Source organism: Ovis canadensis, chromosome 13, assembly GCF_042477335.2.
Source record: "Ovis canadensis isolate MfBH-ARS-UI-01 breed Bighorn chromosome 13, ARS-UI_OviCan_v2, whole genome shotgun sequence".
NCBI lineage: Eukaryota > Metazoa > Chordata > Mammalia > Artiodactyla > Bovidae > Ovis > Ovis canadensis.
Window position 1 is genome coordinate 73,830,738 of NC_091257.1, and position 18,943 is coordinate 73,849,680.

The following is an 18,943-nucleotide window of genomic DNA, read 5'->3' on the forward strand; positions in this document are numbered from 1 at the left end:
ATAGCCAGTCACTAGCTTGTAAAAAAAGAACAGTGAAACTCTGGCTGAACTAACTGTGATACATTTCTTCTCATCTCCAGCGAACGCGGACTACCGAGACAATCGAGTTTGGCTAGAGCCTGGCTCTCTTCAGAGCCACATCTGCACATACATACAGATGACAGGGCTCAGGGCTGATTCACAAAGGAAAGGAAAAAATTAGCTGCAAACATTTAACTTGAAAACTAAGAACTTTCTAATGCACCTGCCTTTCTCTCTCAAAAAATTAAAATTAGAAAAGCCAAAAGAAAATAACAAAACTTTTCAGACCAAAAGAACCAGATAGTTAACAGTCTGAATTCATGTATGATTTGATGAGTGAAGAATTTAAACCACTGACTGCAGGTTGTCTTTTAGTAGAAAACTTTATTTTGTCTTTTAGGAGTAGGCAAACATGTCTTACAATATTACAATACCTGACTTCCACACTGAGCAAGTTAATTTACAACCGGCCCCAAAGAGTAAAGCGGCAACATTTGGGTTTGCAGGGTAAAAACACAATAGGCTCTCATTTCTGATACTTACCAATCAGGAATTTTATACATGAAATAAAAAAACACTCCAAAACTACGGCTACTAGGGGCAAGAGCTCAGAGCACTTCCCATGCAGTGGACTTGGGAGTCCACAAAGGCATCACCCACTCGGGCTCTGCCCACAAACGGCTGTCCCTCAAAACAGGAAGAACCATGTTCCAGTCACCAGGACACCCAGCAGAGGTGAAAAGCACTAGAATGTCAAAGATGGGAATGAGGGAAGCAAGAGAAAAGCACACCCAAACTCTTTCCAGCAATGCTTGGAGAGGCTGCTGCTGGACATGCCAACGGGCAGAGACAACCCCAGCTCAGGACTCTCTCTCCTGAGGGGCAAGATCTCTCATTTCCGAAAGGGCATCTGCAATCACAAACCAAAACCCAATGAGGACGCCGAGCAGGACACTACTTCAGAGCTCATGGGTGGGTGAGAGGAGAGTCGGACAAAGGGAGCTTAGGAGACAATCTTCAAAATGTTTATTACAAAATACAGTACAGGCTCGCCAAATGTTTCCCAATGTTGTCTAATACGTACACTGCGGGATGAAGCACTGCAAATACCTGGCAGGCACCCATGTGAATCTAAGGACGTCTATAATGATTTGAATCTCCTTAGAGGTACAGACGAAACCTGTAACCGGCAGTGGAATGGAGACGGACAGTCACTGCGACCGCCGGGCTCCTGCCTGCTGAAGAATGACATCGTTTTCTCCAGAGGTTGAAATCCACATCCAGGGCTGACAACCTACTGAAAGCTGGGACCCAAATTCGTACAGAGACGAGGCAGAATGGAGAGAAAACTCCGGACAACCCACAGGTCTCCGCCACTACTTCTTATTCCTGGGTTTTAGCTCTTCAGCTGCGTTACGCAGGAAAATGTAATTTTTCTTTTGGGGATTATAAAATTCATGTCCCTAAAGGGGAAAAAAAAAACCACAGTATCTTAAAAACTGATGAAAAGTCAGGTTTGCATTTTGTGGGCACTTTTAACATGCCAAGTCCTATGCCCTGTGTGTGAAGCATCTCTTAGGAGTGAAAGAGGTAAATGGAGAGAAATAAAAGTCAAATCTTAAACAAAAACTTCAGTCCCCAGAGAAAAGGTTAAGGATGTGGGACTTGCAATGTCCCCTTGGAAGGATGATCTTTTACATATTTCTCTCTTCAGCACTGAGACTCCTGTCAACCTTCCACCCACTGCTTTACTGCTGAGACGACTCCCAGACAGCACAGCCTGGGAAGAGGAGGGTGGTGCAGGATGAGCTGCACGTTTCTTAGTACAGGAGACATCTGGTCTGTGACATCAGAGGGAGCAGACGTGCCGTCCCAGACGCCAAGGGAGGTGAAGTGCAGGTGTTGGCGTATCTGCCGGGGAGGGAGGGGGCCATGTGACACTGGGGGAGCTGGTAACACCCAGTTCAGGCCAGGCTATGAACGACAAGGGGAAAAAGGAATGGCAGCCACAAAGGCTGTAAGTGACAATGACAGTGACAGGACAGGAAGAGAGCAGAGTGGGTGGACAAGACAGAGGAGTGGAAACCCACGGTAACCGAAAGGCCTGAACACAGGTGGGAAGGGCCTCTGGGTGTACCCTGCCACCTGCACTGCAATGGCACATTTTATTCTCATTCCTTGACAGTTATGCCGAGATGGTTCTAGAAATTCTGCTCAACCAATGACCAATCATTCTCATAATATACAAAGTATAGCTTTTCTTATTGGTTATGCTAAAGCAGCAACCTAATATTAATCACATAATCATGACTCTGTCCTTCAATTAAGAACAATGGAAAACTCCTAAAACAACTTTTTAAAAAATTAAAAGATTATAATTAAGTATTCCACTGTAAATTGACATTAACTGTTCACATTAAGGGATTCTGAGCAGCATTCAAATCAACGAGCTTTGGTTGTACACCTCTTTGAATTTACAACTATTTTTTCAAGGCTTGAAAACAAAACCCTGAGTATCATGTGAGTAAAACATAAGAGTTCTGATGTGGCTGCAGGTCGAGCAGGTGAAGAAGAGGAGTTCCATCAGAGGCCCACGGGGACACTGGGGCCTCAGGCCAGAAGATGGCTCCAACCCCAGACAGGCAGAAACAAAAACAGCATACTCTGTAAAACTGAGGGTATGGCTTCCACAGGTGAATAGATAAACAGTGATCCCAGACCACAGGATACTACTCAGTCGTAAAAAGAACTAGTGACATACTCAACAGCAAAAAAGCGTACCTACGTATGACTCCATCTGCATAGAATTCTAGAAAACACAAATTCATCCATAACAACAGAGAGGAAATCAGTGTGTGTGTGAAAGAAAGGATTACAATAATACACAACATTTTGGGAGATAACTGTTTGTTAATCTTGACTGTGGTGATGGTTTCCTGGGTATATAAAGATACTGAAACTGATCAAAGTATACTTTTTACATATGTTATGTGCAATTTACTGCATTTCCATTACAACCCAGTGAAGTTGCTTAAAAGGGGGTGGGGGCGGGGGAGGGGCAGCTGCACAGCTCACAGAAGCAAAGGCTCAGAGAGGCTGAGCCTCCCACAGGCCAGAGCAGGCACAACAGGTCAACAGTGTGCCGAGCGGGCAAGATGTACCACATAGGTGAAGTGGATGCAGCTCAGTGACTGCCCAGCTCTTCTGAGAGAAAGAGGCAGAATCAAAGGCGATTCCAAGACTTCTGCCCCACTGACCAGGTGGTGTTTAAGGAAAGAGGAACATAGGGGAAGCAGCAAGCCTGGAGGATAAAAGGAGATGGGTCGGAAAATCCACCCGATTTTTATGTCCTAGGCTAAGGTGCTCACGGGGTACCCAGGTGCAGACACCCCACTGGGATGGGGACACAGGGAGAACTGGGGCACAAGGTCAGGAGGCAGGTTAGACACAAGAGCCACTAGCTTATGCTGGAGGTGCTTCATGAATGCAGATGCGCCTTGAGGAACCTGCAGGAGAACTCTAGAAAAAGGCCTGCGTGCAAGAGTTGGGAAGACGAGCAGAAGCCACCAGAGAGGGCGAGCAGTCAGGAGTAGGAATACAACAGAAATGTCAGAGGCCAGGGAGAAGGCTTTGTGAATGGGAGAGGAAGGGGTGGCCCACGGTGCCCAACACAGACAATAAGCAGCTTCTGGACTAGATGAGGACAAAGGCAGTGAGATCCCAACTACAGCTCCAGGAAACAGGAAGAGACAGAGGCGGGGGAACAAGAGGGCAGGTGGTTACCTCTCTGGGCAAGTTTATCAGGAAGGAGACATTGGGATTCTTAACGCTGGTTTCAGAACAGCTAAAGTGTGTGCTTACAGACCGCAGAATGAGACAGGGGACAGAAGAGAAGATGGAATAACAAGAGGCAGAGAAGAATGGAGTTAAGTGTGTTGGGGATGGGAGGGGAGAGGGGCAGGACGAGTGAAGACAGACACGTGTGGAGGTGAGACTGTGGCTGAAACCTGAGTGTGAGGGTCAGTTCTTTTACCGCGGCACTGGGATGACTCAAACACAACCAGGACCCCATCAGTCTGTAACTTCCCTCTCCAAACAGCTAACAAACAAAAAGCCTATGCCTCTGGTGAAGGCTGGGTGCCTTGCCGAGCCCTCGTCACTCTCACCCAACAACCCCCGACATCCCTGAATGACTCAGATGCCCCAGAGTGTCGGCTGCTGGGTTTACGCTGACCAAGCACCTCACGTGGGCATGTTCTCAGGCAAAGGCTGAGAGGAAGGCCCTGCTGCTTCCTGCTGCAGTGAGGTGATGGTGACAGGCCACGTGCAAGACACACAGCACGTTTGGAGAGGCCTCACGACTAAGCTCAGGCCTTCCGTACTCCACAGCTTGGCTCTGCTGCCGGAGGGCGCCAGTGCAGGCCTGGGGATTCTCACCTTTGACCAGTCGTAGCTGGAAGCATATGCAAATATGTTTCCATTGTGATTGAAGCAGCAGGCTGATATCGGCTGATCTAACTGTTCCGAAGTCTTTAGTTTTGTTCTGGCATCTTTGTCCCAAAAGCTGAATCTACCATCAGATCCCACAGTGGCAAGGGTGCCATGGACAGGATGGAACGCAATTCCGTTAACCTACAAAAGATGGATACATACAATGAGGAGCAGAGAAAGGAGGAAAAACCAGGTTTTTGACAACGCAGACGTCTTGGTTCAATGAGAACATAAAATGAACAACCATAATTTCATTAGAGTTGATGGCCTGCTGATCACATCAGAAACCAGCCCCGCTTCCTGAACCAACTGATAGCCCAGGACTGAATCTTGTCTCTCATTAAAAACACAAGTCAGCAGAAGTTAATAAGTATGTAAGCTAGTGGCATCAAGAAGCAAACCTCAGGAAAATGCCTTTTTCTTTTTCAGCAAATAGCAAATTTCTCAGTCTTAGCTAAGCGTACCAACTGTCTACCAGCACTCACACAGGTGGAAGTTGCTCCCCAAAACTCCTAAGCTTGCATTTCAGAAACAGAGAGAATGAAGAGAGTCAACATGTTCATAAAAACAGAAAACCGAAACCTCCCACGTAAGCCATTTATCCCTGCACATGAACACACACAATGACAGCGATCTTTTCTGATCCCATAATGACTCAGCTATCCACCGCCAAGTCTAGTTTCTAGACACATTCTCAGGATTAACATTTCTAAAAACGCACCGCATAGATGTCCTGAGGAGCAGAAGTGTTGGTCCCATTAGATCGATGACATTTAAAGGTGAAGTTATCCTTGGCACTGAAAAACAAAGGCCCAACTTAGCTTTCCTTCAAAACAAAATGTCTCACACGAACATCTGCAAGCTGGCCAGGCCTCACTTACGGATTTGGGGGGTTGATGTAGTGGATAGCAACTCTCCCCTCGATGCTTCCCAGGGCAAAACCTGTCGGCTTGTTCTGTTTGTCTTTAAAAATAGCCACACATCGATGCTATAGTTGGGGAGAAAAAGTATATCATCATCATGTAAAGCATAACATCCCATAAATAACGTAAACGACTTTTACTCCATTTTCGGGTTTTGAAAGAACCAGAAACATATTTCTCAAACACGATAAAGATTTCTCCATTCCTCCAGTAGGCATTATTTTTTTATTTAGCCACATGATTTTATGAATAAACCGCAGACCACATGCTTCCGTCCAGGTGCTGCTGCTCCTTTGCCACGCTGCAGGCCTCGCTGTCACTGCAGCAGGGCATGCACCCCTCAGCCCCACCAGCTCCTATTCTGGCACTGACCCCCTGGTGGGTTGGGAGGACACGTCACTTTGATTTGCAGCATACCACTGACTAGGCGAGTACCCTCTAGGAAGACACCCAGCGTCCCAGGGTCTCTGCGTTCCCAACTGGAAAAGGGAAGTAGTGTTGGCTTGGGAGGATGTGGGAACAAGGGTCAACCATACAGTGGATACGGCCAGAACTTTTTAAACCATGAATAAGCTATGCAAAAGCTAGACACTGCACTTGATCCAACACTGAGCCTGAGGGCCCAAAGGAGGGTCTCTTGGACCCCACAAAAGATCCCAAACAAACAGCCCATAGCCCAGTCTCCAGAGGCAGAGACACACAGGTCCACACTCCTGTTGTCATTCAACAAGAGCTGCTTTTGAGTTGGAAGGAGAGAAATGGTCAGATTCGAAACCACACACAGGGTACAAGTGAGCATGGTGGTTAATGAGATGGGGGAGGAGGAAAGGAAGGGCAGTGAGTAAAGGACAACTCCTGATTTCTGGCCTAGACAGCTAAAGGTGGAGGCTCCACCTAGTGAGATGCAGAGCATATGGGTAGGAGCAGGCTGGGAGCAGTGGGGAGGGCCTGGTATGGGATACTATTGGGCTGAGATACGGGGGGCGGGGTGGGGGGGAAGCGGGGACATGCCTAGGGAGCCGTCAGACTGCGGGTGCCCTTGTCAGGAGCACAGATGGTAGGTAGCTAGGGATCCAAGACTCCAACCCACCACACACCCCTAACCAACAGTCATGAACAGCAGACGGGACCGTGCTGAGGTTCAGAAGGCAGTGGCCCAGGGCAGATGCCTGCGGAACCTCAAGATACAGCAAGGAAGACAAAGCAGCAAGCAGAGGCAGGAGCTAAGAGACCAGCATTATAGAGCCCAAGCACAGTCTTAAGAACACACAGTAAGGCTGTCGGTGAGTGCCACGGCTTTGGGAAGATGAGGGTGAGGAGTATCCACTGGAGTTACTGACTAGGAAGCCATCAATGGCCATGCCAGAAACAGTTTTGGTGGAGTAACAGGGGCGGAAGTCTCAAAGGAGTGGGTGAGAAATGAGTAGGAGGTAGGGGAACCAGGAAAGCTCATTTAAGACACTTGACTTACAAGGGGAAAAGGTACCTAGCCGGCTACGGATGTGGGGGTCAGAAGAGGTTTGTTTCCCAGGATTAGACTTGAGTCTGTCTTATGCCAATGAACAAAAGTTGGGGGGGTAAGAAGGGGGGAAGACGAGATACAGGAGGGAGGTGGGTGGCTGATAGCCTGAGGCTCCTGAGAGGTGAGAGGGCACAGAGCCCAGCCAAAACTGGGACTGGAGAGCGTGGCCCACCCCTCAACAGGTGGGGAAGGCAGGGAAGAGGCAGGTGCAGCCAGAGTTCTAGGTTCAGCAGGAGCACGATGAGGAAGCTTCCAATTATCAGCTTCTGTGTTCTAGGAGCAGAGGCTGCAGATCAGATCTGCAGAGACAAAGGCCAAAGGAGTGATGGATCGGAAGAGGGTGAAGAAGATCTGAGAATCTGTGGCAGGTGGAGACCGAGCTGAAGGCAGAAGCTATGGACTCATGATGGAACCAATTCACTGTGGTGTGTACCCATTCAGCAGCATTACTGCTACCTAGGGGATGTCTGCCAAGGATGGTATTTACCCACTAACACTGTGTTTATATCCTTAAATTCACCTCCTTTTAATATCCGACAGTATAACAATTTCCACATGCAGGCACTTACTTCCTAATAGATGCTAAATACAAGTTTCCTGATCTGATTTGTGACTCACCTGATGCTTCAGTGGAGACTCTATCCTCCTGAATTCAGAAGGCTGATTCTCTAACTGATACACAATCAGGCCCCTTTCTGCAGTTGCCACCACAGCCATAGGATATATCTAGGAAAAAGAGGAAAGCAGAGACCTACTTAAAGTGGGGTGTGCTCTTTTGTATACCAAAGTATTCTATCAATTTTTTCAAAGTTGCAAAAATAAGTGAATTTTTTTTAAGTTTAACAATCCAATGGTATTTACATGTTTCAAGGTAATCTAGAGAAATCATATTTGAAAGTAGAACATACCTTTTTAAAAGACTCATTTTTTAAAACTATGAAATATTATGAAACATTTATTTAGACTATATACTGAGGAATAGAGAAGAAATGAAAATCATTGTTCTACCACCCCCTTCAAATGCTAACAGTTGTCAGCATTATGGTATGTTTTCTCTTGTCTTTTTGTTTTTTAAGCGTTTTTTTAATACACGTGTGTATATGTATGTTTCTATATAATTCACATCCTTACTAAAGCGTGTTCAGTGAGCACTGCTCCACACATTTTCCTGAGAACACTAGTGGTGGCCACCTAAGTAACATTCCCTCAAATCAAACGACTATGTCTGTCTAGTTGGCCCACTGGGTCATTTCCAATGTTTCACTCTATTATACAGAACAAAGAACATTTGCATCTGTACTTTCCTCATGATAAACTCCTGAAAGTGGAATTATGGGGCAGTTAATACACTCTTAAGACTTATTGCTATACCAACAGAGAAAGTTCTTCAGCTTCTATCCCACTCAGAGACAGTCACCAAAGGATCTAGTCCCACATCACAAAGTTATTGCCAGTTTTTGTACAGTACGCATCAGACCAGTGCTGGCATAGCCTGTGACTGAATATGTTCGCTAAGAAGTGACTAAAAAAGTGTGACATCCAGTTTTCTGTAATTCTGGAACACATGCAGTACAAAAATCTAGATTTACGACAACTGAGGCAATCCAAACTACATCCCACATCTATAATTAAAGTCTGAAGGGGTTTCACGTTGTCCTCTAAATGTTGTCCTCTAATTATAAGATATCATAAAGTAAGAAACTCCTTACCACGTCAGCACAGTAACACCTTTCAGGGAGCTGTAACACCATCATAGGATTTGATGATCGTGTATCCCAAAACTGAAGGACCAAAAAAAAAAAAAAAAAAGACAAGTGACCAACCATTCAGAACTAACATCCAGATAGTGTAAGAATAATGTCCACTTGGTCAGGCCAGGAAGTCCCTCGACTATACAGCATACCTTCAAGGTCTTATCCCAGCTCCCAGTCATCACACAGCTGTAGTTTGGTGCTTTGATCCAATGTATTGTTTTGACAGGAGCATCATGCTTTCAAGACAAAACCAAAACAGATCAAGGTAAATGTAATATAACATGCCACACAGCTTTGGTTCTGGAAATTCAAAGAGAAGGAATCTTAAACATTGAGGTCATACTCGACAAAAACCAAAGGATAGTTTAGTCCTTCCCCATGACCAATGCGTGTAACATTCCATACCAACAAAATTTAATTTGATTTGAACCATAATTAACTAGTATGAAAGTGAAGGGGGAGGTACTCAGAAACAACTCACAGGGAAGAACTCCACCACAGTTGTGTCACTGAGAAGACAAACATTAGAGATCGAAGAAGTGCTCTAGCACACAGAACTGCCGTCTCAGGGTATGTGACACCTTCCTGAAAATGTCTCACTGTCAAGAGGCTCTTCCCTACCAGGCCTGACCCTCTGGTTCAAGGCTCTCTCCTCTTCATTGTTTCTACTTTTCTTAGCTGTCTTCACATAAGAACCGGCCTGCCATCCTCAAGCAGGCTGTAAAAGCTCCTGAAACGGAAGGGTGCTTCTCACTCACTGCTGTGTTTCTACTCCAAGGGCAGTGCCTGCGGTATCACTGGCAACTGATACATACTTGTCAATGAACAAGTGACCAAACGCAGCCTGGGACAAGGCAAGCCACACACGGGTGCTGGAATGCTGAGGATCAGTTTTAACACTGCCTTTTATTACAGGTCTGAACATCACTAGCTCCTTATGATGCAACCCTCAACCACACAAATGCAGAAGACCCTTGATAGAACTTGTGAAACATCAGTAAAAACGAGAGTGCTCATAAAATTGGTGTTATTTTGTGCTGAAGAGGTTTCTGGTATATTTAAGTCTAATTGATTTGGTAAAGTTGAACTGCACCTTTCCTGTAACAAAGAATAAGAATCATCACAACCCTGCCTTGCCCAGCATCTCTGCAGAGAATAAATTTTATTATTTATTACCTGTGCAATCTGTATCGCCTGGTTACTATTGAGGTCCCACATTTTGGCAGTTTTATCACATGAGGCTGTAAATACTTTACTCCCATCCTAAAATAAAGTAGAAAAAATTCTGACATTCTAATAAAAATTCTATATGTACATTTAGATATTAGATTGAACATACTGAAGAAAGTTTTATTTTGCAATTTTTATTTTTCCAATTATTTGGGGGCTTGTGTATTGCAATACAATGTCATATACAAAACACATTTCTAGCTCTTTTCAATGATCGATTTTTTCCTGAGAGACAATGTGTAAACAGGTTAATAAAAAATTTAAATAGCATTTCGAGTTATGTAATGAAAACCAAGTCCCTCCCTGACCCCAGCTCACTGTTCAGAGGCAGTCGTGGTCACTGGCAGGTCTCTAGGAATAGCCTTTCATATCCTGTATCAATGTGTATTGCCTACCAGGAGCCACTTACATTTTTTTTTCTTATTTTCATCCATTTTAAGCCTTCACAACAGGTACAGGAACAGTACAATGAATATTCACAAACCCATCATCTAGGTTCACCAATTTAAACATTTTGCCACATATACTGCATCTTTCTCCCCCAATTTCTGCTCTATACCACACATGTTCAGTCATTATTACTTGTGTTCTGTTCAACATCTAATAGCATTCTGAAGTGCATGCAATAAAACTACACTAATTTACAATGGTCACTGGTCCAATATAAACTTCAAAACAGCTTAGAAAACTGGCAATCACTGTGTTATGGTTTTAAAATATTCACATACAGAATTCATAAAGTAGGTCAATTATGAAGTACAAGACAATTTAAAAATAGTAAGTACCGAGTAGAAAATCTAGACCAATCATCAACAATTCTTTTTCCTAAAGGGTGATAAAGTACATATTTCAGCTTTGCAGGTCAAGTGGTCTCTGTTGCAACTCCTAATTCTGTGTTGTAGCTAGAACGCAGTCATACACACTGTCAAATGAATGAGTGTGGTTGTGTTTCAAGGAAACATTATTTATAAAAGTTAGCAATGGGCCAAATTGGGCCCATGGGCCATAATCTGCAGACTCCTAACACTTCATTTCTGGTTCCACAGCTCAAAGAATTAACATTATCCTTCCCTAGCAAAAACTTATCACCAGCTCTCCATCTGAAAGGAGAGAGAAAACCTTCTCTATTAATGAGGCTCTGTAAGTCCACAAATCCTTGGAAAGATGCTAATGTGGGCTGTCCTGAGGCTGAGTGAAACACTGGCCCCTCAATCTCATGAAATGCTGACCCTACCAGCTACAGGATGCCAGGCCCCACTGGACACACCAAGACAGAGGCCAGTCTATCAAAAGGCTGGGGCAGAAGAATGAGATCCCTAAACGCTCCCAAATCAGCTCCTCTAAGCTCCACCTGCTGTGTCCATGCAGCGAGCCGCGTTCTTGGACCGCTGGAGAATCACCCTTACCAAGTTGGGCTTTTACACCTCGAGGGTAACTCTGGCTCTTCTGTGCCTTTCCATACATGCTTTCCTCTTCCAGGCCAGCTCCTATTTCCTATAAGCCCCTGCGAGTGAGGTTGTCAGTGCATGGGCTCTGAAGACAGAAGGTCCAGGTCTGGGCTCAGCCTTTCTCTATGTTCCCTTAAGCAAGTCTCTTAACCACTCCCCCCAAGTGCCATGCTAGTCTTTGAGTGACTGGATAACAGACTCAGAGAGATTAAGTAACTTGAAAAAGCCAAAAAGTGAAGACAGAGCTGAAATTTGAATCCACGCTTGGAACGGACAACAGTGCTCTAAAGCCATAAGCAAATGGCTTGCTTTTAAGATCCAGCTCAATTCTTGCCTCGTCTGCGTAGCTTTCAGCACACCCTTCCCAAACTTCATAGTTGCCTTCTGGGTTCTGCCCACCCAGCACAGTGCATCCTGCCTCTCTAAGAACTTAGCTCCCTGAACTGGAACTCTTAATGGCTATATTTTGGCTCCTCCACTAGACGGCGCGTGACTCTAATGGAGATAGAGAAAGGAAATGGGCTGTGTACATTTCCGTAAAAGGTGACCCACGAACACTTGAGCAAGAGTTCTGGCGTCAGGTAATTCTATTTCTTACCAAACCTGTTAAGAAACTTACAATTCTGACCTGTTCTCTCATCAGGAAAGAAAGACAGGTAAAATAAATTAGAAGTATTTAAAATCTACTCAAATGGCTGTTTTTCTATGTGTAATTTAAAACTATTATTAATCTCATAATAACCTAATCAGACAAATCAGCAATACATTTTACAGATGACAAAAATGTCTTAGAGAAGACTTTCAGAGATGATTAAAATGGGAGCAACTCAAAATATTTATAAACAGAATATTTACAAATTATAAATTTATAATGTATATAAATTATATAAATGCTATGTGTAAGCTAAATACAATCACATAAATGCATGGTGTGAGTAGTCTGGTGTTTCTCATAAAATTAACATAAATTTTTCTTATGACTCGGCAAGCCCTCTATTAGATATAAACTCAAGAGGAAAGAAAATTTATGTTCACGGAAAATCCAGTATACAAAATGTTTATAGCAGCATTTATTCACTACAACCAAAAATGGAAAACAACCTACACGTCCTTCAGTTTGTGGATGGTGAACAAATGGTGAACATCCATACAATGCACCACTACTCAGCAACAAGGGGGACTAACTACTGCCAGATACAAGCTGGTTGGACCACAAGTGCACTGAGCTGAAAGCAGCCAGATTCAAAAGGATTCTGTTGATGGCGTTCTAGTAAAGGCAGAAACACAGGGACCGAAGACACACCAGCGGTCTCCAGGGAAAGCAGCTGAGGAGGATCTGACTACAAAGGGCAAGAGGAAATCTTTTCGCTGACGGATCTCTTCTATGTTTTGATCACAACTCTATGCATTTCTCAAAACTCACAGAATCATACACTTAGAAGGTTTAATTTTACTGCCTGCAAACTACATCTAATAAAAAAAATTCTATGAGCCTGGGGAGGGACCTTGAGACTTAGTTTCCTCAGCACATCTGCCCTACTCTGAGTCAGGCGCTTTTGTTTTCAGCTGCCAACAAGGGAAGAAGGGGAGGGAGGCTGGGCCCTTCACAGCCAAGGCTCCTGCTGAGCGTGACTTCACCATCCCTGTTGGCTTCTTTGTAAATGGTATACCTTCATTAAACTCCCCAATCACCCACCTTCTCCCCTCAAAAAAAAAGAAGAAAAAAAAGAAGAGCTCAGAGTTGAATAAACTCAAACACATTAATTTATAATGCTAATGTTCAGTATTTGGGAGGAAAAAGAATTTCAAAGAAAGGAAATATTTCAAAAGTCTAATAATGGTAAAGGACTAATTTTCCCCATAGGACTTACTTCCTAGGACTGTAAATTTCTAATTTTAAAGCAACATAAGCTCCTGACACATCAAGAGACGTAAGAAAAGCTTTAATAGTCTAACCCCTTGCTCAAGAAAATGGCAACCTGCTCCAGTATTCTTGCTTGGAGAATTCTATGGACAGAGGAGCCTGATGGGCTACAATCTATGGGGGATGCAGGGTGCACAGAGAGTCAGGCACGACTGAGCAGCTAACACTCTGCTCAAGGAAACAGGTCAATAAATTAATGGATTTTTTTTAAATAAGAAGCTTTCAGAGAGACTAGCTAAAGCTAACATAACAAAAGTTAACTGACTACAGTATGAATATCAATCAATGACCGTACTTAAATTCAGAAACAGCATTTCTAAAATGTGCATGCATACATGCTATTTGTATTTCAGGTCATATAAAAACATAATAAAACTTACATCACTCCAGCAGACATCCAGCACAGGCCCTGTGTGCATCTGCTGGGCTTTTGGAATAGTTTGTCCGCTATCTTGAACTTCCCAGCATCGAACCTACAGTAATAAAACAATGCAGACACAACAATTAATGATAACCCCTATGCTCCCAGCCATAATCAGATAAACACAAATTCACATGACAGACACTTTCCCCTATCAAACTGGGATAATAAAATGAATAATATTTGGCACCAGCAAGGAGAAGCTGAAATCTGAACTAGTGGTAGCTGTACCCTGTGTCTCAGATACTCCCTTCCTGGGACTTGAGGATTTCCCATGATGTACTTTGTATGCGTTATCTGAATTCATCTCTACAACAGCTAAACCTCTGTGTACTTAATGTCATCTCCATCTTATTTCAGGATATGAAGCTTAAAGAAGTAAGATAACTGGCCTAAGTCCCCCACTTAAGTCAGCAGCAAAGCCACTATGCATTTATCTGATTATGAGTATGGTTATATGGTTCAAGTTTGCTCCAACAAGCCACATGCACTTCTTTTGTGAAGTGCTTCTAAACATCCTTTGCCTTTTTTTCTACCAGAATTTTTATCTTTCTTTTTGAATACTACAATTTTTGTTTGGTAAGTATAGTGTTGATGCAGGACTGTTAATATAGCTAAAGGTGAAAAACTTTAACATATGCCTAAAGAACACTTTCAGGATGTCTAGAAGGGAAATTCACACAGAGCATCAGGGACAACATTTATTTTCAATGAATACGACACATGATCAGGGAATCTATTCAAGATACTGAACTAGAGTATAAATTTTTGAATGATGCATATGATTTTGCTTTCTTAAAAAATGGCACAAGAAGTGATCCCTGCCATTCAGAACGGTTCAGACTCTTAAACTCATTTCTTTAAAAAAACGTCATGAATAAGCCGTAGGTTTGCTTTATTCACTTGGAGCAGAAACAAAAAACCCAGCCCTGCCCATACAGAGAGATACATGACAGAGAAAACATGCGTTTAAGGAGCACTTACATCATTAGCCCACGATCCTGCAATAAGAAAGTTTCCCGGCAAGGTTGGGGGGCTAAATGATAGACAACCAATGCTATCATCAGGAGAGGATGTTACTTCAATATCCTGGGGTGAAAAAAGTCCATGTTAAAATGTATACATCATCACGATTTAATTCAAAATTGCTTTCTTTCTCACCAATACTTCCAAGGTCAAGTGTTCCTGTTCCCAAGAACTACGTTAATCAGATCTCACTTACTTGGATAAAAAGGCGGAATGTAACCCAGCCAGTGAAAGTACTGGCACTGTGGGACCGCAGGCAGCATCTGCAAGCCAGGCCTGCAGCCATGTTTCCCAACAATGGCCCACCAGGTCATTCCTGCCCCGCAGTGCTCAACCATCATCATCACCTGCCTCCCTCTCCCAGAGAAACTCATTCCACAGTTGTGGACTGGACTCGGGGCACCTGCAATCTTAACAAGCGCCTCGTGTGATTCCAGTGACTAGGAATGTTAGAGGAAATAGGACACTAGTCCAGGGGACACACAGTTTCTCTGCTCCAGTATTTGAGAAAGCAGGCTGAACAAAACTTCAGCGTTTTCACCTCAAAGGAGGCTCCCACACCAACTGGGATTCTCTTGCTATCATGGATGTGGGACTCTCTGGCCTGTGCTGTTTCTAAAAATCCTGTGAAGCTGTATGTGGTACCTTCATAGGGTTGTGATTATCTGTGGTTGTGCTGCCAAACATGCTGGTCCCACCAGATCCAAAACCCGAGGTTGTTCCAAACAAACTCATTTTGGCCCTAAAAAATAATGGAAAAAGTAAAGGACAGGTCCTCTCTTAAGTAATAAACATCCTTAAGAGGCAATAAAAAGATACAGTTAAGTTATAGAAGAGATATAGAGAGTAAATAAATAAATGACTTGATGTCAGGCTTCTCGCTTCTGAGGAGATTTAAATATGCAATAAGCAGAATGCCTTTTAACAATAAGCTTTCTATTTTTAGAACAGTTTTTAACGGAAAATTACAAAGACAGGAGAATTCCCATATATCCCACATCCAGTTCCCTTCTTACATTCATCATAATTAATTAACCAATATTGATACATTATAGCAGAGTATTTTTTAGTCACCAGCTAGAAAATAAATTCATTTTTACACAGTTTGAGACACAGTGCTGAGCAGTAGGAATACAACAGGAAACCAGCAGGAGGTTCTGTTCTTCCAGGTTCCCACTTAGTGACAGTTCACTTTCCTTGTACAAATTTCTGCACTCTGGTTTAGGTCACTATTTCTGCATGAAGTTTCTAAGAAAAGCAACCAATCTTGGCAGCAATCACAGTTTTAAAGAGTAATCAACCTTTATCTGGTTTGGCATTGTGCTGGACATTTGCCTGCAAGAATTCCCCACTTAGAGTTTTTTAGGGGTGCCAGTCTAGTAGGCCCACCTAGGTTAGAACCATGCCTCTGCCACTCCCCGTAACTGGGATCCTAACAGGACCAAGCCTCATTTTCCCTATTCTGCAAATACAGAGAATATTAACACCTTCTCCAGGGTTGCTCTGAGTATCAAATCAGATTATCTATGTAGAAAATGTAGTATTTAGTGGACAGTGGGTCATAAACAAGTTTCCCGTTTTCCTTATAAGGAGAAAGTATATATAACTCTCTGATGATTCACTTACATTGATGTCATATTTTCAGTTCTGTAACTGGTTAGTAAATTCTTACATCCAGCTGCCTACCCAAGGAGCCTTGCAGCTGAGTGACATGAGATAACAAGAGTAGCATCTCTTATGATGACAACACAGAATGGGAAAACTATGAGGAATTTTGGAAGATATCTGAGTTTCCTGAGCTTCAAGAAAAATAATCAAGTGTAGACATACTAGGTCTATGAGTACATTAATATCTCAAAAAGCGACTCTGTGCAAGCATGTGGCACTTGCTGACCACCTCTGACTCAAATGATTGAGATGTATTTGGAACATCAGCTAACTGTGTGAGCAAAGGAATGAAAAAGGTTCTGCAATCAAGTCCAGGAGCTAAATATATGATTTCGGGCAAATTATTTAGCCCCACTGGCTCAGACAGTAAAGAATCTGTCTACAATGCAGGAGACCGGGTTCAATCCACAGGTCAGGAAGATACCCTGGAGGAGGGCATGGCAACCCATTGAAGTATTCTTGCCTGGACTATCTCATGGACAAAAGAGCCTGCCGGGCTACGGTCCACGGGGTTGCAAAGAGTTGGACACGACTGAGCAACTAATACTTTCTCATCTACAAAAATAGACACTAAGATCCACTTGAAGTGAAGCCGCACGCACAGCTCCCGAAACCTCTGTTCCTTCCTTCTCCTCAGCCATGGAGCATTAATCAGCCTGTGTGGACCATATGTTGTGCAGGACACTGGGAACCCACAACAAGTTCAGAAGGCAGGTGCTCAACTCTAGCCTACCTAGTCTCTCACTCCCTCCTTGAGCACCCCAGCTCTGAGGGTTTCCTTTCTGCCTGTGAACACAACAAGCGCCTCCCAGTTTGAAGCATTCCTACCAGCTGTTCCTGCACCCTGGGGTGACCCGGCCTCCCCCGATGGAGGGAATCGGTTTTTGAGATTATTGTGCTCACAGACCTAGTATGTCTACATTTCATTATTTTTCTTGAAGCCCAGGAAACTCAGATACCTTCCCAAATCCCCAGCTTTCTCAGTGCCAATTTTCAGGTCCCACTTAAAAAGGCAGCTCCTCTTGTGAACTTTTGGGGGTGATGGAAATGGTCTAAACTGCACCGTGATGATGCTTACACGACTGTATTAAACTTTCCAAACTCATCAAAATGTGCCCTTTAAATGGGTTACAGTGTGTAAGTGACGTTCAGTGAAACTCTTGGAGCATCTTTTTTTTAAAGTCACCGCCTCTCCTCAGAGGCCTCCCTGCCTTCCGAAGGTGTGACACCTGATCCTCCATCACTAGCCCCTTTTCTTCACAGCACCGGTCCCCATCCGGGACTTGTCTGCAACCAGCCCCCTCCCCAGGAGAGTGCCGGCTCCAAACGGCCCAGAACTGTCTGGATGCTCCCCTAAAACACACCTGGCCCGCAGCACAGCGCCTGGCGTGTCAGATGCTTGCCTGGGCGGAGTGTGTGCACACGCATCTAATAAAACCCTTGGAGGAAAACAGAGAGAGAGTTAACTGCAGACAGCGATAAGTGTAACAAAGGAGCTCAAGCACGCTTCCCTGGGAGAGACTACCAAGAATGATCAGGGAGCGCCCGCTTGCATCTGAGGAGAAACCAGACGTGTAACCAGTAAGGGCAGAGGCGATAGGGGCTGCCATCGACTCTGCCCTTTCTCGGTGCCTCAGTTTCCCCACAAGAAAAACGAGGGGGTCAGACCGGCGGTGATCTTAAGACACCCTTGCAACTCCGACGTCCCTCCCAGGGGCCACTCAGGAAGCTCGCCAACGGTCCGGCTCGCGCTCCAGCATCTCGCGGCGGGACGCACTTCCCCGGGGACCCGGCCTCAGCAGCGCCATGGCGGCGGGGAACAAGGGGAATCCGCACGGGGCCTACCTGAGAGTCGCGCAGCGGAGGGAAGCCGGCGATGGGAAGCGGGAGGAGCTCGAGAGCCTGCGACCCCGCTCGGGCGCGGAGGAGACAAAGGCGAGGTGACAGGAACACTAACCCCGAGGGACTGGGGTCCCCTCACGCCCGCCGAGGAAATCACCCGAATTACCGCGGAGACACTACGCATGCGTCCCCGAGCCACTTCCTTTGGCGTCCGGAAGTCAGGGAAGGAAAGAAAAGGCTTCTCCGCCCTCAAGGCAATGGCACACGCGCAGAAGCACTATCGATCCTAGACATTCTCGTGCCAGCAGTTTGCGGATTGGTCGAAAGTTGGTGTCCGACGCAGTTGCCGAGCGACCGCTCTGGTAATTCCGCGGTCCCGGCAGGAGAAAGGTAGTTAGAATCTTCTCTTGTGAATTTACTGTAACAAAATTCTGATTGCCGCCAATTCAAGTTCAAGGCCATCCTTCGAATACCTCGTGGTTTGCTGCCTGGGTTCTTACCGTGGCCTCCCTGTTTGCGACTAGGGTATCTTGAGCCATCTGGGCTCTATGACCTCAGTTTATAGCTGTAAAATGAGGACAATGATGCCCAACTTCCAGGACTATTCTTAGCTAGGCTCAAGTGAAGTAACACGAGTGAAGGTCTTTTGCTAAGTGTAAGGTTCCATAGTAAT

At 44.6% G+C, this 18,943-nt stretch overlaps 1 protein-coding gene across 2 annotated transcripts; it reads right to left on the reverse strand.

The window, feature by feature from the left end:
* Positions 1-385: 385 nt before the first annotated feature.
* On the reverse strand, positions 386-18,530 carry RAE1 (ribonucleic acid export 1). 2 transcript variants are annotated; one of them, XM_069546829.1, is made up of 13 exons: positions 18,274-18,530; positions 17,793-17,867; positions 15,406-15,502; positions 14,719-14,823; positions 13,694-13,786; positions 9,888-9,974; positions 8,861-8,947; positions 8,667-8,738; positions 7,576-7,683; positions 5,394-5,500; positions 5,234-5,309; positions 4,459-4,653; positions 386-1,484 (listed from the first exon to the last, which is right to left on the reverse strand). In XM_069546829.1, the coding sequence occupies exons 3-13, from the start codon at positions 15,493-15,495 to the stop codon at positions 1,398-1,400; spliced, it is 1,107 nt and encodes a 368-aa protein (XP_069402930.1). In that variant the 5' UTR covers positions 15,496-15,502; positions 17,793-17,867; positions 18,274-18,530; the 3' UTR covers positions 386-1,397. The 2 variants fall into 2 exon arrangements, with proteins under 2 accessions (XP_069402930.1, XP_069402929.1); XM_069546828.1 differs by lacking the exon at positions 17,793-17,867 and having other exon boundaries at positions 18,274-18,515.
* Positions 18,531-18,943: the final 413 nt, after the last annotated feature.